The sequence below is a fragment of the Achroia grisella genome, unplaced genomic scaffold, assembly GCF_030625045.1.
Source record: "Achroia grisella isolate CSIRO2021 unplaced genomic scaffold, CSIRO_AGI_Agris_v1 utg157, whole genome shotgun sequence".
NCBI lineage: Eukaryota > Metazoa > Arthropoda > Insecta > Lepidoptera > Pyralidae > Achroia > Achroia grisella.
Window position 1 is genome coordinate 2,059,254 of NW_026712653.1, and position 25,282 is coordinate 2,084,535.

At 34.0% G+C, this 25,282-nt stretch overlaps 1 protein-coding gene across 1 annotated transcript in view; it reads left to right on the forward strand.

The window, feature by feature from the left end:
- Positions 1 to 25,282, forward strand: part of LOC131841002 (beta-1,3-glucosyltransferase-like) — a 41,375-nt gene that overhangs the window by 8,520 nt on the left and 7,573 nt on the right. The window contains exons 3-5 of the mRNA XM_059189232.1: positions 21,256 to 21,365; positions 22,370 to 22,561; positions 23,719 to 23,867. Coding sequence (XP_059045215.1) covers positions 21,256 to 21,365; positions 22,370 to 22,561; positions 23,719 to 23,867 — 451 coding nt within the window. The remainder of the gene's footprint in view (positions 1 to 21,255; positions 21,366 to 22,369; positions 22,562 to 23,718; positions 23,868 to 25,282) is intronic.

The window sequence follows — 25,282 nt, forward strand, 5'->3', positions numbered from 1 at the left end:
ACTCGCGAACGTAACGAGTGTTGCACATGAGTCTTTTACAGGACCGTACCGTGTAATTTCAGCGCCTTATCTAATTAGCTACAAATTATATTTTTCTACTCCTTGTCCTCTTTTGTCGGTTTCACCCCCTTCTGGGGCAGCACACAAAACATTTACGGCTTCGGTGCCGGGCAGCACTTCCTCTTCTGCGACGTCTTCTTTTATTAGGCGCGTACCACTTACAGTCCTCTCGTAGTCACTTCGCTTCCGTTGCCAAGAAATAACAAAACATTATTAGTTGGATCTGGTAATCAAAATAAATGTAAGCACATTTATTTTAATTTCAGTCAATGAAGGCGGAAATTTTGAAGAGGTATAAGTACTCGAATCTTCGTCTTTGTCGCTTGCAAACATATCTACAGAAAGATGCAATTCCTACAATAAATTACTTTGTGTTTAATTTTTTAAAGTTTAATGTTTGCTTTTAAAGCTGAGTTATCAGGTTAAGTTCATCTCAATAAAGACTATTAAGAATACTCGAACTTGGACTTTAGGCGCATGGAGGCCAGAAGCCTAAATGTTTTTGACGGATACTTCAGCACTGATCATCAGGTTACTAGTGACCCGAGAGTTGGTAACTACTTTGCCCAGAAGGTAAGCATGTACGAGGGAACGCAGCTAGTATCTTGGGTAACACTGCCTCGATGTGCCGAGTTGGATGACAACGATATTTTTTTTGTAAATGAAATGTAATTTTTTGTATAATATAAAGTAGAAATAGTGTTTATGACATCTTCTTCATTCTCGCCTCTTCTCGTTACGCGGTGTCGACTTTCCTAATCTTGAGCCACTATGCATTTCGCTGGTAATCGTCATTTAGCAGGCTCAACTCCTTCATGTCTCTATGGACTTTAGTTAGTGGCCTCTGCCTCGTCTTCTTTTTTTGTAGCCATGAAAAAGCACTTCTTCACTACGTAATTTTTGGGGTTTCGCAAAAAAAAGTTTTCTGTTATAATATGATCATATCCTTACTAATATTATAAATGCGTAAGTAACTCTCCTTGTCTGTCTGTCTGTCTTTTCACGCTGAAACCACTGAACCTATTTAAATGAAATTTGGTACACAGATATTCTAGACCCTGATAAAGGACATAGCTACTTTTTAATGCGAAAAAGTTTGTAAGGGTTGAAAGAGCAGATGAAAAGTCTGCTCAGGAAGTATTGTCATTTTACGCGGATGCAGTCGCGGGCGCAACTAGAACATTAAAAGATATTTAAAAAAATGGTTTCGGATTACGTGTGTTGTTAGTGATAGAAATAATTATTTTTAGTGCTGTATCTATAGAAATAAATAGAAATAAGCCTATTGTATTAATAGTCATTGTTAATATTAAATACAATACAACAAATGAACCCTTCCCTTATTGTGTTATTATATTGATCGTTCCACTCCATAATATATTAATGCTGTATGTGAACAACTGAACATATTATAACTTGTACTAACTCAGACTTCTTGTACAGTCGGCATCATAAACATAATGTAAACATAATTTTCTTTTTTGAAAACTAAATTAACTAACTGTAACATATAGGTAAATGGTAAATATTCTAAAGTTGCTTGTGTTTTCTTTAAACAAATAATAACAAAAATAAAAGAACTTTATATTACTCTATATATATTTATTTCTAGTATAGTTGTTCTCTATATATGTATGTTGTAGAAATGTGTAATTAAACTATTTATAACTGGAAAAATGTTTTAATGGTAAGATGGTAGAGAGTAAAATGACATATTATATATTTTTTTTTGATTAAGCAATACAAAAATTAAACTTTAAATATATTAATATCAAAAGATTTTCTCAACATTATTATATAGTATATTAATGAATTTATCGCAGTTCTTGATATTACACACAACACTTTCTGATTATATCTTAAGATTTAGCTATAGAATGCCATACGGCATTAAGGCTAATTAAGGCTCTTTTGGAATAAAATAAATGTATTTGGGTTTAACCAATGTCATTTGTAGTAATTGCTCTGATTTGATCACTACACCTGACTAAGTAATTAAGTTTTACTACATATAGCCTACAAACTCATCCGTCTATATGTCTGACTACTCACCCATTTCATCCAGCTGCAAAGTAGCCTCTTTGTAGGCTGTGTTTTGGTATCCGACTCACGACTTCGGCACATAGCTCTAATGGCTATACAAAGAGGCTACTTTGTTGCTGGATGAAATGGGTGAGACAGATGTATAGACGGACGACACTAGTCTTCTGTAGTGACAAGCTCACCTATTTTATTTGTGTTAATCTAGGTTATATAGTCTATTCCTAACGCGACCTCACGGCTCCGGCAATGGATCTGATAGCTACACTGTGTGGTTTTTAGTGGGTAAGGATCCCACGTACCTCGTCACACCTCTGATAGGGAGATGGTGTTTTGAAGATTTTTTTCATACGTTAATAAGGGTGTCTTTGGGCTAGCACAACAAAGATCTGCAGATTTTGCCAAACTGAAGTGGAAATGCCACTACACATCCTATGTGGTTGTAGCCCACTCATGTATAAACTAAATATCTCCTTTGGAAAGTTCACACTCTTTCCTGCGGAGATAAAAGCCATCGCTCCTAAGAATATCCTTCAATTCTTGTCCCTGACGGGTCTAGGTTGCGAACTTTGAAAAGGGCGAGTACAATAGATCTATGTAGGTCGCAGTGCTACAGGTCCATGCACTTGACAATAGCACAAGCAACCCAATAAAAAAAAATTGGGTTAGCTAAGTATATAAGGGAGTAAAATTACTTGGCAGGAAGGCACAAAACTTTACTTCTCTGGTATAGCAAGAAATAATGAGTACTATGGGCGTCTCTGATGCATGACATCACTTATCATAGTCATGTATATAGGCGCAGTTTTGCCATTTACCGTTAGATAGGTCGTCAGCTTGTTTGGTAGTTATATTAAAAAGAAATTAAGTTTTTGTACAGTAACAATTTCAATTATAGAGTCTTGCCCATTCTTCTCTTTTAAATCATCATTGTGGTTAGGCTCGGACGGTGGATTTCTGTTTTTAAAATTAATTTATTTGAATAAGTATATTTGTATCTTATACCAAGACTAGCTTTTGCCCGCGGCTTCGCTCGCGTTAATTTAGAGGTGGAATTTATCAAAATCCTTTCTTAGCGGATGCCTACGTCTTAACATCTACCTGCATGCCAAATTTCAGCCCGATCCATACAGTGGTTTGGGCCGTGCGTTGATAGATCACTATGTCAGTCAGTCGCCTTTGAGTTATATATATTTAGATACAGAGACAAGAAATAATATAAAAAGGGGAACATATAAAAATACAAATATAATGATTACCTTTTTTTATATAAGTTCAATATGCTGGTATTCGTTATACAAATTATACACACATAAGTATATAAGACGTTAAGCCAATGATGAACAACAGACAGTATTATCTATATTTATGGGCGCGGGTTCGATCCTGGCACGGTACAAACATTTGCATTCATAAGTATGATAGTTTGTTTCGCTCAAAGTATAGTCTATGTATAGTATGTATGTATTTAAAAAAATATTTATGTATTTATCTCTGCTTGGGACTAGATGGTTCTGATATATTACTTTTTATCAGTATGTGATAATAACAAAATCTTTGTATGGTTTCACAGTATATATTTAAGCCTTTTGTGTAAAAAAACCTGATAGAAACTTTTAAGCTCTCCGATATATCGAGTATGTATTATGTGGGTGTGTGTGCGTCGACTTACACAACTTAACTGAAACTTACACGACGTTTGTTTAAGTAGGTGGTGTTTAAAAGTAAGTTGATGTAGAGTGCTGTAGGGGCTTACCGTGGGAACAACTTGCGCACCGCTCGCTTCTAGCGATTCTGTAGTTTCTGTTTGTTTTTAAACTTCCATTTATGTAGCATGTATAGTATACATATATACCTGTATAATTTTTATTTCATACCCCCGGTGGTCTAGCGGTTTAGCATCTTACTTCCGATAGTCGCGGGTTCTGTTCATCGCACGTTACAAACAATTGTATTCATGAGTATGATTTTGTAATAGTATGGGTGTTTACTATATATATTACGTATGTATTTAAAAAAAAATCTATGTGTATAGATATATCAGTTATCTAGTAACCATAAAATAAGTTCTGCTTAGCTTGGGATTAGATGACGATGTGAATTGTGCAGGGATATATTATTATTAAAATGTTCCAACCAAGACTCGAACCTGAGATATCATTAAGCACACTGACCTATCGAACTATCTTATCTTATATATAAAATTCTCGTGTCAGTTTTCGTTCCCATACTCCTCCGAAACGGCTTGACCGATTCTCATGAAATTTTGTGACCGTATTGAGTAGGTCTGAGAATCGGCCAACATCTATTTTTCATCCCCCTAAATGTTAGGGGTAGTCCACTCCTAAATATTTTTTAATTTTTAGACAAAATTTTTAGTTTCTAATTTTTTATGATACAACATACAAAATACATACAATCCTAAATTTTCACCCTTCTATCATCAACCCCTATTTTTTTAGAGCATTATTAATTTATATAGCAAAACAACGTTTGCCGGGACAGCTAGTTATTTATATTATAAACGCGAAAGTTTGTGAATATGGATGGATGTTTACTACTCTTTCACGCAAAAACTACTGCACTAGTTTTGATATGAAACTTTACAGTAATATAGCTTATACATCAGAATAACATATAGGCTATAAATTTCATGCGAGTGAACCCGCGGGTACAGCTAGTATGTATATATAGGTAAAAAGAAAATACAGAAAAAACTTGTAATACGGAGATATGTATTAGGAACGATCGTTGAGGCATTGAAGTATAAAATAAAATATACAATATTAGAATTTTAAATTTAAGTACAAAATTAGAATAAAAAATACATTTCCGATTAGCCAGTACAGTATACAACAAAAGTTTACTGTAAGCCTATCGAGTAATTATTGATAATTGAACTCCTAAACTAACGGTGAATTTCTACAGCACCGATTGTATAAAGCCATGGTGGGGTTGTAAGGGTATATGAAATGCTATATGAATAGTTTATTAGCAAATCGAAGCGATACGTTCAACCGATCGAAATTATAGGCTTTCATAACAAAGTTCCCATGTACTTCGAATAGCTATGTACTGTAACACTTGTATGAAGTTATTTATCGGCATTGTTTGAACTCGATGGGCTAGCGGTAGAGCAGACCGTCTAATTCCGGTGGTCGTGGGTTCAACACATCGTATGAAACTAGGATATATTCATGGGTACGATTGTTTGTGTCTGGATATTTATATGTATATTTATTCTATGTGTGTATTTATGTACTTCTATCAGTTGTCTAGTAGATACCTACTCATAACACAAGCTCTACTTAGCTTGGAAGATAGTGCTATGTGAAATTGTCCAGGCATTATTATATTTAGGAAATCAGGTACAATACTCACGAAACTTCACCACAAGCAGGAATTTAGGTTGAATATTCGGAAGTAAGCCTTTCATAATTTAAAAAATTAAATTTTTTTTATTTAGTTAACACAATTTTACAACTACATTCTACACTTGTTGAAGACTCTTTTTAAGCATAAAGATGCCTGGAGAAACTCACCAAGAAACAATCTGAAAATAAATGTAGATATCTAAGAATTATTATTTATATCTTAGTACACATAGAAATTTAATTACAAACAGTCTACAATACAGTATATTTAGACCAATACAATCGAATATTGGTGAACCCGCATGTGCGTGCCACAGAAATACAAAATGGCTCATAGCTCAGTTCTGAGCTTTCGTACAAATTTTGTGTCGTGACCGCGCAGTTTGTATGAAAGATTTTGAATATATTATTGTAGTATATATGGTCTTTGGCATAATTAATATTGTTCATAACGTACTCTGTGCAGTTGACAGAGCCTGATTGTAAAAATGGCGGGAACAGCCTAATTAAATGTGAAGTGCAATTTAGCATTTTATTTATTTAAATACAGTACAAATTGGCGACGAGTAATAATTCACGTGTGTAATTAAGTCTGCATTAATAAAATTGTATTGTTAATGTATGTGATGGCTGGTTACGGAAACATAATGTTCGGCGGTAGCCTCACCTTTGACCACCGCTCTCAGGAATGGAGCATATTCAAAAGTCGTTTTGTTCAGTGCTGCACCGCAAATGATATTAATGAAGAGAATGATAAAAGTGGAATAAAACGGCGAGCATTATTATTAACGGCTTTGGTGGAAGACACATACCGCGTAGCGCGGGATATCATTTTTCCTACGCCATTAGAAAGTGAAGAATATAAATATCTCTTGGAGAAATTAGATACTCATTTTTCTTCAAGAAAGAGTACATTTGCAGAACGTTATCAATTTTATAAGGCAGAACAACGGTTAGGAGAAGATTTGGCTGAATGGGCGGCACGAGTGCGACATTTAGTGCAGTATTGTGGATTTCAAACAGAGCTGGAGACCGCTTTGAGAGATCGTTTTGTACTGGGATTGGAAAACGCAAGAAAGAAAGAGAAATTATTTGCAGAATCCATTGATACGCTAACGTTTAATAGGGCGTTAGAAATATTTATTTATAACTATTATGAATATCGTCCACGTGACCCGTCGAAAACCAGATAATTTAGGAAAATGTATAATGGTAGGCCATGTGGACGGAAGAAGGGGCAGAGGTAGGGCACCTGCACGTTGGACTGATCTTGTACGAGAGGCCGTCAAACGAAATATACAGTCGGCGGTCCACTTAGCACAAGATAGAAATACCCGGAGAGTTTTGGTTGGAAGAAGCATTTCTGGCGGTCACGACCCTCAATCTTGAGGAATCGACAAAGAAGAAGTATTATGAATATTAATACAGTCAGTCCATCCATTATTAGTATTATCAAATTCATTGCCAATATTAATGAATATTTATAGTTGTACATACATATGTTTAAATGTATTTTCAATGTTACGTACAATTTAACTATGGAACACAATCTAAGATTGCAATAAAAATTATTATTGTTAATGTTAGTTACTATACTTTTCTGAAACGGCTATTATCTATTTTTCATACCCCTAAGTGATAATGGTTGTCCACCCCTAACATTATTTTTTGGGCAAAATGTTTTATTTATATTTTTTTATTATGTGTCATTAAAAATACATTCAACTCTAAATATTTACCCTTCTATCACCAACCCCTATTTTTTTATAGCGATTTTAATTTATATAGCAAAACAACATTTGCCGGGTTAGTTAGTTTTAATATGAAACAGTTACTAATCGGATGTAGACGCTGGTAACAGCTAGTTAATTTATAAATCATAAATCATATTTACCTACTGTGTTGATATGAATTTTCATTGAGGTTTTTGGGCTTTTCTCAGGTGTCAAGACTTGTAGTACTGCGACCTACATACCTGCAGGTTGATCGTTCCTCGCCCCCCTTTTTTTTACATTCGCTACCTAGGCCCGTCAGGGATAAAATTGAAGGATATTCTTAGCAGCGATGGTTTTTATCTCCTCAGGGTATAGTATATACTTTCCAAAGGAGATATTACACTTATGCAACTGGGCTGCAATTAGATAGGAGGTGTAGTGGCATTTCGTCTTCTGTTTGGCAGAATCTGCAGATAGTTGATAAGCTGATGCCTAATTGATGCCATTGATACGGATACCTACTACTCGTTAACAACAATGTACTCCCTTAAATTGACTAATTGAGGTAGTGCATAATTTATTAGATGTACTCAGTTTTAAATCCGAACCGTACGAACTTTCATTGATTCATTAGTGGAATTAACTATTGAAAACATACCTACTGTTACGGCCACTACTAACTCTTAGCATTTTACTTGCTTACACTTTATCGTATCATATTTTTAAACTATGTTATAATATATTGAGCGACCTCGGTGGTCGAGCGGTTTAGTACATCGCTTTATTTCCGATGATCGTGGTTTCTATTCCTCGTACGGTGCAAACATTTGTATTCATGAGTAGGTATGGTTGTTGGAATCGGTCTGGGTGTTTTCTATGTATATTATGTATATATTATATATTTATTTCAGTTGTCTAGTACCCATAACACAATTTCTTCTTACCGTGGGACTAGGCTGTGTTAATTTATCCAAAGTTATTAAAAAAAAAGAATTTATGTATATTGTACCTACATCCAGGGATATGCCTGAAGTTGTCTCATTTTATTTAGCAGAGCTTGTGTTGTGGATATAACACGAGCTCTGCTAAGTTTGGAACTAGATGGCGCTGTGTGTCCTAGGTTATTATTATAATAATCTTATATATAAAAGTGTCACAATGTTAGTTACCATACTCCACCGAAACGGCTTGACCGATTTTTATGAAATTTTATATGCATATTCAGTAGGTGTGAAAATCGGCTACTATCTATTTTTCATACCCCTATGTTATAAGGGTTGTCCACCCCTAACATTTGTTTATTTTTTGTGCAATTTTTTTTTCTATTTTTTTTTATCAACCTTCTATCACCAACCTCTATTTTTTTATAGCGTTATTAATTTATATGGCAATACAACGTTTGCCGGGACAGCTAGTAATTTATAAAAAGCTGCAAGTCAAATAGTAAATAATTTTAAACCACAGACTCCTCATTAATTTTATTTATACCATACAGATAATTTATTAAAAAAAATGAACAAGAGCACTGAACATATGTATATTCATCGTCATTGTTAGTACTAGGCGACTCATATAAATATTTAAATATATTTTTTGTACATATAGAAATAGAAATAGAAATAATCTTTATTCAAATAAAGTCATTACAAGCACTTTTTAATAGTCATATTTTGATTCTACCACTCATTCGGAATGCAGATTCATCACAAGAAGAACGAGCAAGAAACTTGTGTGTTGCTCTTTTTAATAGATGTTTTTTTTTATATAAATAATTACAGTATAACAAGTAAGAGACATGCGATAATCAACATAGAAGTCGCTACGCACTCATTATTAATGTAATCAGATAATATTGTCAGTGCTATAGATTTAAAGTTTTTCTATAAAAACATTATTATCGTTAACGAATTCTTCAATTTTATAGTAAGCTTTTTTGCTTTTAAATCTTTTTTCTGGGAGATTTATAACAGACTGGTATTTTATTGTAAAACCTTACGCAATTGCCATAAAACGAATTACTAACTTTAGCCAAACGACATTTAGGTAAAATCAGTTTGTTATTGTTACGTAAGCTTTTATTAGTGCAATCACTAACTCTTTTGATACTGTCTATATTCCTTCTGGCATAGATGATATTTTCATAAATGTATTCAGAAGCAACGGTGACGATATTTGATTCCTTAAAACACTCTCGCAATGACTCCCTGGAACCCATACCATAAATGGATATATATATATATATATATACAATACATAGGAAAAAGCCAGACTAGATTAAATCGCAGTGACTAGACCAGACCAGACCCTACATGGAAAATGTATGTAGTACCAAAATACAATTCGCCTTGAATTTCTCCGGCATAATCCCTGCGGAGTACGATGGGAACTATTCCATTTGCTGTGACGCAGCTACGAATTATTGATGGCCCCGATTGCCGAGTGCACCTGACACCTGGTGCCTGTGTTGATGGAAGGCTTCCAGATCGGATTAGCATACTGAAATAAATTGCCGAACTGTCTGTTAGGAGAGAGCTCGGGCAGAGTTTGGCAAGGGAGGGGGAATTGTGGTTGCATTGTATCTATTTTGTGGTAACTACAAATGACGAGTCATTAGCAATTAACAATTATTATTTCCACGGCTGCATAGTGATTTTTATAACTGCTGATAACGGCTGGTCACTGGTCAGTGACCAGCCGTTATCAGCGATTTCCTTAAAATAAATAGTATTTCTAAAAAAAAAATTAGCTAAAGTTACTTCGCTTAATATTAGCTATCTGCTAGTAATTTTATCGTTCAAATTTATTCGAACTATTGTTCAAATATTATCGTTTAATCTGTTTGTTCTTGCTAAACGGCCGGCTTGCGACCGCCGTTTAGCAAGAAGAAACAGACAGACAGAAAAACACTTAAATTTTTATTTTTTTAATGTGATTACTTACGCATAATGCGCAACTAGCTGTGCCCGCGACTTCGCTCGGGTGATTATAAAAAACACTATAACGATTTTGTCCCCGTTTTTTTTTAACATTTTTCGCTGATGCTTCACTTCTATTGGTCGTAGCGTAATGTTATATAGCTTAAACCCTTCCTCGACAAATGGACTATCCAACACAAATATATTTTTTTCAATTTGCTACAGTAGTTCCTGAGTTCCGCGTTCAAACAAACAAACTCTTCAGCTTTATAATATTATTATTATTGTTTATATATATATATATATATATTATATATATTATATCTCCCTTTGATGGAGTAATAGACCGATCATTGCGGGTAAAAATCACCAAACAATGACAGTATAAATTATTATTATTATTATATTATATATATTTATCTATTACATATATAGTATAGAAGTATAGATTAGTAAATAGCTGTTAATTTAAAATTACAAACAGACACTCAATTTTATATAGTTGTATTGGAAAAAACTGAACCATTTACGGATCTAACAAGTGAACCGTGTAGGCCGATCCTCGCTGGGAGTGTCGCATCAATAATTCGTGCCCGCATCCACTCTAAATCCCGTGGGATTGCACCCATTTCCGAAAACGTAAGGATTTTATATATTTATCATCTTATTTCCGATTATTGCCTCCATTTGACCGCCTTTATGGTGTAGAGATTTAACACAGTGTCATAACGGTCGCAGGTTCTATCCTCTTACAAACAAACCTGATTGGTCTCTAGGAGGTGATTAAGAATAATACATTTTTTTATTGCATGATAAGGGAATTATTCATCCGCTACCGCAATCAGTATACGCTGACGGGGCGCGAATGGTAGATTATGAGATCAGCAAATGGGCGCATAAAATCCATTAGCCCATAGTGGTAAATTCACAGTAATTTGTCACAATAGTTTCTAGAGGGAACCGCGTGGAGGTCAATAGTATATTATATATCCATAGTATGTTACTAGCTATACTATTTCTACTTTGGAAAGTATACACTATATCTTGAGGAGATAAAAACCATCGCTGCTAAGAATATCCTTTAATTCTTGTCCTATACGGGTCTAGGTAGCGTACTTTGAATAAAGGCGAGCGAGAATAGATCTATACAGGTCACCTGTAAACCTGATAACAGCCCTTCCTATAATAAAAAAAATATTAGATAAGACTAAGAGTGGAGTGTTATTGTCCACTATGCTATATTTTGTTCTGGTCAATTATAGACGAAGTCTCGGACTGAATCTAATATAATATAAAATAAACGAGAATAAAGAACAAATACTTATTTCACCTCCACATAATGTGAGTGCCCAACCCCAGTCGCGCCATATTTTCTGATTTCGTTCAGATTTTTATTCGAAAATGTTTGGCCTTTGACAGTCGTAGCGTGCATCGTGGAGCGGGGAATAATGGAGATTGACTTCGCTTTATGTATTCTTGTGTTGTTTAGTATTAAATATACAGTTGTTAAAGAATAACAAAAATATCATTATATTAATACGTGAAGCAGACAGTATAAAACTGTATGTTGGAAACTGTTTTTATAAACACTATATTTTATATGACACTATCTAGCTGTTCGGCGACTTCGTCCGCGTGGAATATAACTTTATTTTTCTAAAATAAAAGTAGCCTAAGTTACTCTTTATTACAAGCTACCTGCCAAAGTTTCGTCAATATTGGTGCAGCCATTTCAGAGATTAGCCGGAACAAACAGACGAAAATTTATAAAATGATATTTTGGTATATACAAACAGACACTCCAATTTCATTTATATGTATAGATAAGTCAATTACAATATTTTTACGACTATACCGGTGCCGTTTTCTTTGCTCGTCGTCTTGACCTCTATCTTTCACACCGTACTTACTTTATCTATGCTTTTACACTATATTGACAATTTTTAACATGTTTAAACTTAAAACTAGATACCTAAGTTACAGCTAATTTATATGAAGGGGAGACCTGGTGTCTAAGGTACAGGCTATGGCTTAGTTTGGGCTCCAGATTTCCCACAAATTATATTTGTGATTTTTATTTGTTAGCCTTAAACTGGAATTATGTAATTGTGGAGATGAAATAAAATTTATTTATGATTATTATTATATTTATTGACAATTTAATAATATTAATAACAAACTTTAGATTAATCATTAAATTAATACGTGAAGCAAAAACTTTGTACCCTGTATGATGGAAATTGCGCGGACACTGAGTTGGAGGAGATGAAATTTATTATATTTATTATATTATGGAATTACCCTTAAATAAATTCAAAACATCTGTTAAATCATATTTACTGAGCAAGGCCTATTACTCACTAAACAATTACTTGAATGACGAGCGTGCATGGCAATAGTTGTTCATGCACTGAATTTTCATTTAATGTTAGACATAGACACCTATATAAATATACATTGTAAATAAACTGGCATTAAAAAAAAGTCTATTGAGTTTATTTAAATTATTAACCGGGTCTTAACACGAATAATTTTATGGCAAATAAAGGTATTTGCCTCTCTCGACGTTTCGACTAGGTTGCACTAGCCGTGGTGACGAGCTGACTGATTACTACACTACCTTTATTTGCCATAAAATTATTCGTGTTAAGACCCGGTTAATAATTTAAATAATGTATATTAAACACGAAAGTTTAAAATTATCTATTGAGTTTCTTGCCAGTTCTTCTCAATTGGATCTATATACCGAACTGGATGGTAGGGAAAAAATTAAAATTAGAATGTAAAAATTTGACGTTCATGAGCGGCTAAAATGTCCATTAATAAATGATTTTTGAATTTGAATTTATATAGAGAAGGAGTGCAGAATGCTAATATTTTTTGTATGTGCTCTACCATGTATTTGACACACACTCTTTTATATTTACATATACTCTTTTGTTTATTGTTAGTCTGTGGTCAAACTGATTAATTAATATTATTTGTCTATAGTCTTATTAAACGTTAAATTAATTATGGTCGAACGTAATAATTTCGACCACTGGCCGACTACTAGTTTATTTAAAATCATAACATTTAACAGAATTAGGTGCAATTTTGTGGAAATTTATTTCCTTAGTGGATATATTTTTGGTAGTGGATTGAAACAAAATAATATAAATCCCTTAATAAGTTAATTATCAAAATTCTTTAAACATTTAAGAAATTTTGAAAATACGTTTTACCATTTTCACGTTGTTGAAAGTTCCTTTTAAGCATAAAATGCCTGTGCCAGGAGGCTAGGAGGCTCCTCTCTTCCTCGGGATATTTATATAAGTGTTCAAAGTACTTTCTAATTTATTATATGTATATAATATTTATTATATATAGTATATATAACTAGCTATTACTAGCAATTTCGTCTGTTGTTTATGAAAGCGATATACCAGATATTATACTCTGGTCCATTTTAATTAAGATCATTCAGTGGTTTATTAGTTGTTTGGTATTATGGTTCGACGACCTCGGTGGTCTAGCGGTCTAGCATACCGCTTTACGACCGATGGTCGCGGGTTCGATTCCTCGCACGGCAGAAACATTTGTATTCATGAGTATGATTGTTTGTATCGGTCTGGGTATTTTCTATGTATAATATGTATTTACGAAAAACAAAAATATCTATGTATTTGTATCAGTTGTCTAGGACCCATAACACAAGATTTAGCTAGCTTAACTTGGGTCTAGATGGCGCTGTGTGAATTGTCCTGAGATTATTATTATTATTATTAGTGAAAAGGTTTTTCGTATTTATAATATTACTACTTTTATACCCATGACTTCGACCGCAGGAAATAGTGGCCTTGGATAGCATTTTTAATTATTTAGGCTAATTATTTTACAAATAAAACATACATGACATCGTTCTAGCTCAAAAAATTACTAATTTCCGTACAAGATTCCCCTATTTTAATTTATCCCCAATTTTTTTAAGGGTAATTTTTTACTAATTTTGATATTTATTTGTGATATTTACTTATATTTAATCAACAACCAAAAAAAGGTTCAGGCTCCCAGCTTTAAAAATGCATAAAGATAAAATAAATAAATAACACTGGACAATTAACATAGCGCTATTTAGTACCACGGTAAGCAGAGCTTGTGTTATGGGTACTAGACAAGTGATATAAATATAATAATATTAATACATATATATATATATATTTGTAAATACAAACTTAAAAACAAAGTAATATATACTAATAATAATACATTTATATATTTTTGTCCGACACAAACAATTAAGAATACAAATGTTTGCACAGTGCTAGGAATCGAACCTGCGACCATCGGCAGTAAAGCGGCGTGCTAAACCACTAAGCCACCGTCTGTCATTGTTGCATATGTCCTTTCTTAGGGTCGAGACTGTCTGTGTACCAAATTTCAAGAGTTACTTTCGCATTTCTAATATTAGTAGCGATAAGAATAAATTAGATGAATTTACGGCATCGCAAAATAACTATTGCAAAACTTGCTTCGCTTGCACCGTAAACAATTAAAACATTTACCCGAAGCGGTCTGGAATTTTCTGATTACGAAAATTTCCAACCCGGAACGCCAATATCGAAATTCCACAAGTGGCTAGTGGCCGGTGTTGCACTTTAGTTAAATAAAATTCCCAATTCCTGTTGGATTTTTCTATTCGTTCCAGTTTAAAACAGCGTTTTATTTATCTATGCTTTTATATTAGTTATTTATTTATTGAAGTATCACAAAAATTAAAGCTCATGCATATAGGGTTTGGTTAAGTTTTTCCAATTGTTTTCCCCTGACGCTCTGAAAGCAAGCTCATGGCAATGTAGGCACAGGACCTGAAATATCATAATTACGTATGTTAAATTTAAATTTATTGTACCTATTATATATAAATATGTATGTATATATATAAAACATGGGTTGGTGATAACAGGGTGAAAATTTAGGGTTGTATATATTTTTAATGCACATTATAAAAAAATAAGAAATAAGATTGTTGTCCAAAAAATAAAAAATAAATATTTGGGGTGGACAGCCCTTATCACTTAGGTGTACCTATGAAAAATAGATAGTAACCGATTCTCAGATCTACTGAATATACATATAAAATTTTATAAAAATCGGAGGAATTTTTTAATAGTGATTTTAATTTATGTGGCATAATAACTTTTGGGGGGTCAGCTAGAATAATATACGTTCATATCATTACTTTACTAAAATTTATTTATATACTCGTATTTAACTTTTAATGAAAATATACTAAAGTAAGTCGGTAAGTAATTTTCATTAAATACACTTAGCTACCATCTGATCCTTGGACTAACGACTCTTGTACGCCAGTTTTGAACAAATCTCATTTTATTAAAAACACGAAAGCAATTTCCAGCCGGATTTATGAAGCATGCTGATATTGTCTTTGAATTGTAATTTGGATTGAAATTAACTGTTAGGGATTTTAAGTAATAAACTAGCCCATTACCATTGCTTCATTGGTTTATTTAATTATTTTATTTATACTCTTTATTGTAATAAATAGACATTAACAAAAGGCGGTCTTATCGCTAAGCAATTTCTTCCAGACTACCTTTGAGTTGATAGAGACAGTAAAGATAAGATAAGAGTTCTCTATAGTCGTAATTATACGAATTAATTTTATACATATCTTATATATTATAAATAATAATAATAATAATCTCAGGACAATTGACACAGAGCCATCTAGACCCAAGTTAAGCTAGCTAGAGCTTGTGTTATGGGTACTAGATAACTGATACATATACATAGATATATTTTTTTTGTAAATACATACATATTATACATAGAAAATACCCAGACCGATACAAACAATCATACTCATGTATACAAATGTTTGTGCCGTGCGAGGAATCGAACCCACGACCATCGGTAGTAAAGCGGTGTGCTTGACCGCTAAACCACCGAGGTCGTAATGACTATATTAAATATATAACCATCTCGTGTCACTACATTTCTTATTGATCTCCTCCGAATTGGCTTGACTGATTTTTATAAAATTTCTGGTATATATTTTATAGATCTGAGGACAGGTCGTAGATTATAGTAGGGATTGTTAGTAATGGAACTAGTAATCCCATTGCTAGCATTGTACCTCCACTGGTGCCCCGCCAGCGTAAACCGTTAGCGATAGCAGGTGTACCAATTCATTGTCATAAAAAAATACATACAATACACCCAGGCCGATCGTACTCGTGAATACAAATGTTTGTACCGTGCGAAGCATCGAGCCCGCGACCTACGGATGTAAAGCAGTGTGCTAAACCGCTGGACCACGGAGGCCGTCTTTAAGTTGATTTGCGTGTACGTTTATTCATTGAAAATGCGCTTTACTCGAGCAATATGTCTTCTCCGGGGACGTTATAAAGTGCTTCAATGCGATTTTAATGTGTCGCACCTCAGGTGATCGTGAGTTTGCATTATTCATAGCGGAGTTCGATTCCGGGGCGGCGCGCTACACTCGCGGATTTATTCCGCCCCGGGCGGCGCCGTATCTATGAAAAATTTACGTGTCACTGATGGTGAGGTGAGCGGCATTTTGTGAGCATCCAGATAGTAATCTCCTCAGATACTGTTCCTTTGTATTTATATACTGCAAATTAATGGTACTCAGATTGTGTGACGGCCCCGGTGGTTTAGCGGTTAAGCACACCGCCTCATCTTAGATGGTCGCGGGTTCGATTCCTCGCACGGTACAAATATTTGTATTCATGAGTATGATTCTTTGTATCAGTCTAGGTATATGTGCTTTGTATGTATTTACAAAAGAAATGTATGTATGTATTTCTATAAGTTGTCTAATACCCATAACAAAATCTTTGCTTAGCTTGGGACTAGATGGCGCTGTATAGGCCCTAAGTTATTTTTATTAACTATCTCTTGGGTTTCTTCCAGGCTACCAATATGGGGTTTTCATGAAGGCTCTATTGATTTTTAATAGTCGTTGACGCGCAAGTGGCACTACTGGATTTTCAGGCGTCCTTAGGTTACGTTAAATATTTAGGAACCATTTGACGGCCTCGGTGGTCTAGCGTACCGCCTTACTTTCGATGGTCGCGGGTTCAATTCCTCGTCGCACAAACATTTGTTCACGAATACAAAGTCAAAGCAATCGAACCCGCTTGTTTGTATGATTGTTTGTATCGGTCTGTGTGTTTTCTATGTATAATATGTATGTATTTGTATTCGTTGTCTAGTACTCATAACACAAGCTTTAGCTAGCTTTACTTGGGTCTAGATGTAGGTTACTGACTGACATGTGATCTATCAACCCAAATCACTGGACGGATCGGGCTGAAATTTGGCATGCAGGTAGATATTATGACATAGGCATCCACTAAGGATTTTGATTAATTCTATCCCCAAGGGGATAAAATACGGGATGAAAGTTTGTATGAAACTTTGTACATTTTAGTCCGATCGGACTGAGATTTTGCATGCATAAAGCTACTATGACGTAGGCATCCCCTAAGAAAGGATTTTGATAAATTCCACCTCTAAGGCGATAAAAAGGGGATGAAAGTTTGTATAAATCTTTCTAGATTTTCGACTGATTGAACCTAAATTAAAGATTGGAATTACTATGATGAAGACATTCGCTTAAATAGGATTTTGATAAATTTACATCCCTTATTTTATCCCCATGGTTAAAATAAGGGATGATGCAGGATGTAAATGTATTCGTTTGAACCTATCAGTACCTAATGGAACGAATAAATTAAGACGAACAAAATAATTTTTAGTTCTTTAGGCAACTTTTATTTAAAAAAAATAAAGTTTAATTTCACACGGACAAAGTCACGGAAATCGAATATCATAAATTAGGTAATTACTTTTTTTGACAAATTTAAACAATTCTCTCTCTGTTTGAAAGATACATTATTCCTGAGTGATACAGATTATATATTATGACAGTATGGAAAACTTACAAAGTTTTCACCACGCAGGCAAAGTAAAGACGCGACACTAGTTTGTATATGTCTCCGTTCGTACATAAACTTGAATCGAACTTTGTAATCCTAATATAGAATAGTACTTTACCGCAATCTATAAATGACCACAGTTACTGTCTTACTTCCACGGGTCATTGGGCTCCCTAAAGTATGGTCGATTGGGGAAAGGGAATTATTAGTAATGTGAACTGATATTCTTATTGCTAACAATGTACCATGTCAGGTTGACCTCCACGAGGTCCCCCTGGAAATCATCGTGATAAATTCTTGGTGAATTTGTCACGATGGGCTGACCTGACCTCATTATATCCTCCACTAGTGCCCCACCAGCGTAAACCATTATCGCAGGCGGATGCACTATTCCATTATCATCCATAAAGAAAGTGTTAAGTGCAGTAATGGCTGGTTCATACGTCATACTCGTGAACGACTGCTGCTTGTAGGGACTGGCCTGCTTTAATCACTACGATTGATTTAATCTTATTGTGTATTTAATATCTGACCCTAATAAATTAGTGCTAGTTGGTAGTTTGTATTCACACGTTTGGACTTAAAAATGTAGTTACAGGATTATTTAAAAGAGCAACACGCAACTTTCATGCTCATTCTTCTTGTGATGAGACAGCTTTCCGAATGAGGGGTAGATTAAAGGAATGATAACTATAACTATTCAAAACTGATTAAATTAATTTTATTTGAATAAATTAATAGAATTTTCTATTCTATTTTAGAATATCAAATTCTAAGTTCTATACTAATATTTACTTAAATGAGTTCTATCACTTAAGAAGTGTCTTCTATACAATAATTAAATTTTGTTCGTGGATGTTATAACCACGAACATATCCGATTATGACAATTCTTTTAATGTTGGATAGTCCATTTATCGAACAAGGCTATAGACTAAATAATATTACGATACGAAAATTGTTACCATAACGGGAAAAGTGTGAGGCAGACAAAGTTGCGTGAATCAGTTAGTATATAATATATAGAGAGAATGTTTAACAGCCAGTACTCACTACTGAAAGTTATATCCATTAGATAGAGTCTTACATTCTGTATAAAAATACACTAATAAACTCATTTGGTTCATAGGTAAAAAAATGCAGTGAAATGAACATCAGCTGGGCGTCATATTGTTTACTATCTAATTAGAAGACGTGAAAATAAACAAAATGAAACAAAAATGCATCACTTAGCTTTGAGAAAGCTTTGCTGTCTCGTTTGCTAAATTAATAAAGACAGAAGAACGTCTCTCAATTTCGCTCGCTCGATTAAAAGCGACACATTAATGAACGTGTCTATCACATCTCATAATCATTATATCACGCTACATGCACGTCGTTTTAGAACTTCGACGCTATAATCTCCCGCCTGTCAGGTTCAGTTGAGACGTTAGCGTTTATCGGCTAATGAATTATTCATAGAGTTAATTTTGTTTTTTTTTTCATTACATTTTAGGTTTTAAGTCTTTTTAGTCGTCTATGAATGAGTGCAGTTTCTGTGAATTGAAAAGGTTAATTATTTACGTAGCGATAAAGCTTGGAGTGCAAATGTACATTTAGTTGATAGAATGTCTTGCGGCATCTACATATGTGTTAACTATAGGTGGAGCAATAGAAATATGTTTGTGTTAGAAAAATACATAAAATTGTGAAGGACTTTCATATACTTTAATAGTGGTAATTTATATTTAGAAAATGGTCTCTGGATATAGACTTAACAAGTTCCCATAATTTTTATTTTATTTATCTTTTGTGTTTAATTAGATTTAAATTTTTAAATTAAATTAATTTAATCTCTGAATGGTTTATAATATTATTTGATTAACGTGACTTTTTGAATTTAAACAATACTAGACTTTATTTTATAAAGAATAAAAGCTAAAAATTATAGATTCTATCAATTATATTTTGCCTAATTAGAATTATAGTCGATTGTTTTTCAATAGCTCTATTATTTTTCGAATTTAGAACGAATTCAAATTACAATAATGACGCCTGCCTTATCAAAAATAATCAAATATCTTTATTCATGTAGGTTTATTACAGACTGTTATGATATGTCTAATCTACCGTCAGTTCGAAGTGCTTTCGAGTTAAGAACTGACAAGAAACTTAGCTCTTATTCTTATCAAAAGAGTTTGTACAAGATTTCAAAAATACAGATTCATATTTGAATTAAATTAGGGAGAATATACTATAGTACCAGTGGTACTATAGTATATATTGTATATAGTGGTATATAGTGGTACTATAGTGGTACTATAGTATATTAGCTTAGCTTATGGAAATAATGTAATTAGTCGCCGTAATTCGAACGATCTTTTAAATTGAACTTGAATAATAGTTTGTGTGATATTATATATGAGCGGCTGCAGAGGTTCAGCCGTAGGGAAATATCACAAATAGTATGTATTTGCGATATCCAAGTATATGTTATGAAACGTAATACTAATACATTATCAAATGTCACGGATATCGTATGTCCGCTATATTACCGTCAAACGATGACTAATAGCTTCACGGTCTATAATACGAGCTGTCTGTCTGTCTTCATCAATCAACGGGTTCCGCAGTTATACGCACAGGTAAACGATTAACTGTATTCGATTTACCGGATATTGTTAGTTCGGGATTGACGTAGTGATGGCGGAAATTACCGATATATAGGGCGAATTGGATCGCTCTAACAGAGAGAAGAGAAGGGGATTGTTAGTGTGACTACACTTGTAATATTTCTGTCAACAGTCGCCACCCTTCCATTTGTGTACATTTAAGATGTACATAAATGGAAGGGTGCCGAGTGTTTAACATAACTTAGATTTAAGTTCAGTTTAAAGACAGTCTTTACAACTTCGCGTCGAGTGTACACGTTACTAATAAACCACGTAGCACACTATGAAATAAACTAACTAATGTAGCTAACAATTCTTTTATATATTTTAGTTATATACTATATATATTGTTATTTTAGTTACTAATTGTTATATATATTTTATATATATATAACAATTATTAACTAACAATTATTTCACTTGTATACTTACTACCTAGAGAATAGGAGACAAATAAATTAAGTAGCGACACCTCATCAAGAACTTATATTAAGTTTATTTGAATAAAGATTATTTCTATTTCTATTGTTTCAGATTCGAGAAATGTAGTATTTGTAATAGTAAGTCAAAGTGAGCCGTACCACGCAAGCGTCGCCGGGCGGCTCAAACAAGACATCGAAAGCCAAATTTTAGAGATAGATAAGGTATGTACATATAACTTAGTAGAGACGATCTTCATAGAATTCCATGGATTCACCGTGCATGTACCGGGTCCAACGTATGGCATAGAAGGAAAGTCCGAGTTCCCCGGACTTGTGACCGGGTAGGTTTAAGAGGCCCCTTGCCGTCGTACGACAACCGCTCATATTTCTCTTCCTGCCCATGCAAACCTGGTAGCAGCAAATGCAATTTATATTTTACTTCTTTTAAAATGTAATATTTTTTTGTAATATACACGCAATATAATTTTGTATTTTAGTATTCTATTTCTTTCAATATCCATATATAAAAATGTACATGGTTTAATTTTTTTGTATTTCTTTAAAGTCTTAATAAATATCATGTTTTAACCACATTCATAAATTAAAATTGGGGATATTCTCAGCAAAAATTACGTTATTAGGTCACGTGTGTAAAATATATATTCTTTCACGCACTTTCAGGAGCGCACGCGATTTAGCGCGGGAAAGCCAGCGCGCGCAATCGTATATAATTGCATTTTACTATTTTTTGTGATCACTCTTTCGCGCGTGATAACGCGTTTCAAGTCGTTTCACTTAAAAAATTTTTGCATTTCAAAGATTTTATTTTCAAACTCGCGCTTAATATTTATAAATTAACAATACACTTGACTACAGATCAAAGACACTGTATTTCTTTGATCTGTAGTCAAGTGTATTGTTGTCTTTGGTTTGTAGTTATCAAGTCCTCCATTTAACTATATTAATTAAATATTATAAAAAGGCGCTAAATCACTCACGTTTTGTATTCAGTAAGTCCTCCATTTTGTAAAATTTATTAAATATTATAACAAAGGCGCTAAAGCATTTGAAGAAAGCGGGAATGTGCTTACTGCCAGCGGGCGCGATCTTACTCGTTCTCTTTGTCTACATTTACATACCCATTCTTTCCCGCCTGAAAGCAGATTCTCACGTGAAAGAGCGTACGCATAAAGGCAGAGTTGTTAGAAACAAAAATTTGTCGGCAGCATCAACCAAATATCCATATAACCCACGAAGACTTTCCCGTGCCGGGTGCATGGACCATAATACCGCTGCTGAGGCCATTAATATCCAGGTATAAGGACACTGACGTACGATGGGTATTATTCATGGAGCCGCACACGGCCGTCAGGTGTCGCAATCTGTTGCAGGCGCTGCACGCCGCTGACAAACAGGAGGTATTTATAATCTGTACCCAAAGTAATCACTGCCATATATTTATTTACCAGCTGTACCAATTTCTATATATAATTTTCAATAAAAAATATAGCCTATGTGTTATTCTGATGCTTAAGCTATTTTACAGTAAAGTTTCAACAAAATCCGTTCAGTAGTTTATGCGTGAAATAGTAATAACATTAGACTAATAAACACTTTCGCATTTATAATACAGTGGACCCGCGGTAATCCGGCCCCTGTCTAATCCGGCCCCCCTTGTAATCCGACATTGTCTATTATTTGTTATTGAATATTACTTTGACAATATACTTCAGAGTGCATATACATACATACATATATAACATAGAATCTTATCACTGGATCTGTAATTTGTCGGATTACAAGATATTCTTTTGTAAAAAATTCCGGACTATAAGCAGAGGACCCTTAAGCAGCACTCTATAATATAATCCGACAAATACGATGGTCCGACTCTGCCCTGCAAAACGTTTGTCGGATAACCGGGAGTCCACTGTATATGTATATAATATAAAGAATCATCATTGGATCTATAATTTGTTGGATTACAAGGTACTCTTTTGTAAAAAAAATTCGGACTGTAAGGGGTCTTAGGCAGTACTCTATAATCCGACAAATTCGATAGTCCGACACTGCCCTGCAAAATGATTGTCGGACTACCGGGGGTCCACTGTATTTATAAGATTTATTTATTTCAGGCAACTTAATATTATTTTTATAACTATATTGGCTCACATACCTTACCTAACTATATATGCATTGAGGGCTAACATAGAAAATGATAAAATCTAAAATTAAGTATTAATATAAACTTTGTGCTCACCACAATCACTATGGCAATCTGTCACGGTAGCGGCAGTACACATCTCCTTTCGGCCAGTAGTTTGTCTCATTTGGCTTGGTGGGAAAAGGCAAAGCTGATGCATAACCTATATTACTGTAAAGTTTCATCAAAATCCGTACAGTAGTTTTTGCATGAAACTTTCGCGTTTATAATATTATTAAGATTTTAAAAATAGCAAAATACAAATAATAAGAAATGTGAGGGTCTTAAAAATAAGGTCATTTAAAGGTGTTCGCATTATTACAACACTGAAGGTACAGAATTGCACTTTCTACAAAAAAAAAATTTTTTTAGGATGTAATGTGGGTTGGTTACCCGTTGAGTGATGAAGAACCAACCATAATTCATCACTTCACTTTCTACGAGGACCTAGAGGAGGAGGGTGGGTTCGTGTACCCGAATTTCGCAAGCGGTTTCGCCATGAGGATGCAGCTCATAGCTTCGTGAGTTATAGTTTTAATTTGTGGTTCATGCAAGTTTAGTTCGATTTGTCGTGGTTGTATAAATTTATGAAGCTCTAATCGACTTCCGGTTCCTGTCCATCCGTGTGGAAATTATATTTTAATTTTTATTAATATAAATATTATTTTTAACATTAAAATCGCCAAGTTACTCCTTATAGCTATTTGCGGGTGAAAGATCCGTCAAAATCGGCCCAGGCGTTTCAAGATTAGCAAGAACAAACAAACAGACAATCAGACAGATAAAATATTTAAAATTATTTATTTCGTTGCGAGTACTGTTATATGCGTTTAATGAAAGCTGTTTATTTGACATTACAAACAAACACTTCAATTTTATTTATTTGTATAGATTATATACGATTCATCCTTGCTTCGCACGGTATATGTTTTGGCCCCTCCGATCGATCCCCCATCAATTCAAACGGAGATCGAAATTACGACGGCCTGAGCCGAGGTTCGAACCTATTTGAGGTTTCTCTAGTGGTACCCTCAGACTAAAGTCGTATCCGTCAGGCAGGAGCTGGCCTTCAGCCGCTCCATAAGTCCTTCCGCGGGTTTGGAGTGCCATCTGCACTCGCCCCCTATCGTCCGGTGAAGCTGTAAAGGCCAGCTGCGGCCAACAGTATTAGAGTAGTCCGAAAAAAAAAAGTTTCCGTGTGGTAAAATGGGGCCTATATTTGGTGTTAGACCTAGCAAGATATCGCTGAAAACTGCATGCAAATGGCTTTGGTGTAATACATGTTCGATCACAGGAGATAGACATAATACATGTACTAAGATCACCTATACGCTCTTGAAGTTAGGTTAGTTTCAGTTTAACTCGATGTATGGGAGTAAAATTATATTAAAATTAAATAAATTTTGAAAGAGATACAGGTACTTTTTCCGAGACAAGGGTAAATGATATAAAAAACAAAGTATTTCTTTGGCATTAGCATTGTATTTATCAGTAAAAATCAATGGCACGGAAACGGTTTTAGAAAATTAATTATTTACGTTAATTAGTTTCCTTATAAGTAGCAAAAGCTTCTATAATTATTTATGTTCTTAATATAGTTGAACGGGTTTGTATGTTTATATTTTTTTTCTAAAATAAAAGTTTTTTCAAAATAAAAGTAGCCTAAGTTACTCCATATTATATCAGCTACCTGCCAAAAAAGTCCCGGCAAAATCGGTCCAGCCATTTCAGAGATTAGCCGGAACAAACAGACCGACAGACAGACAGACAAAAATTATAAAAAATGTTATTTTGGCATATGTACCGTATATATATCCATATGCATGTAGTAAAAAATAGTTATTTCAATATTACAGACTCCAATTTTATTTATATGTATAGATGTATAGATAAAGCCTGGTAGCTATTGACCACTGTTTTTGCAATTTAATCGAAA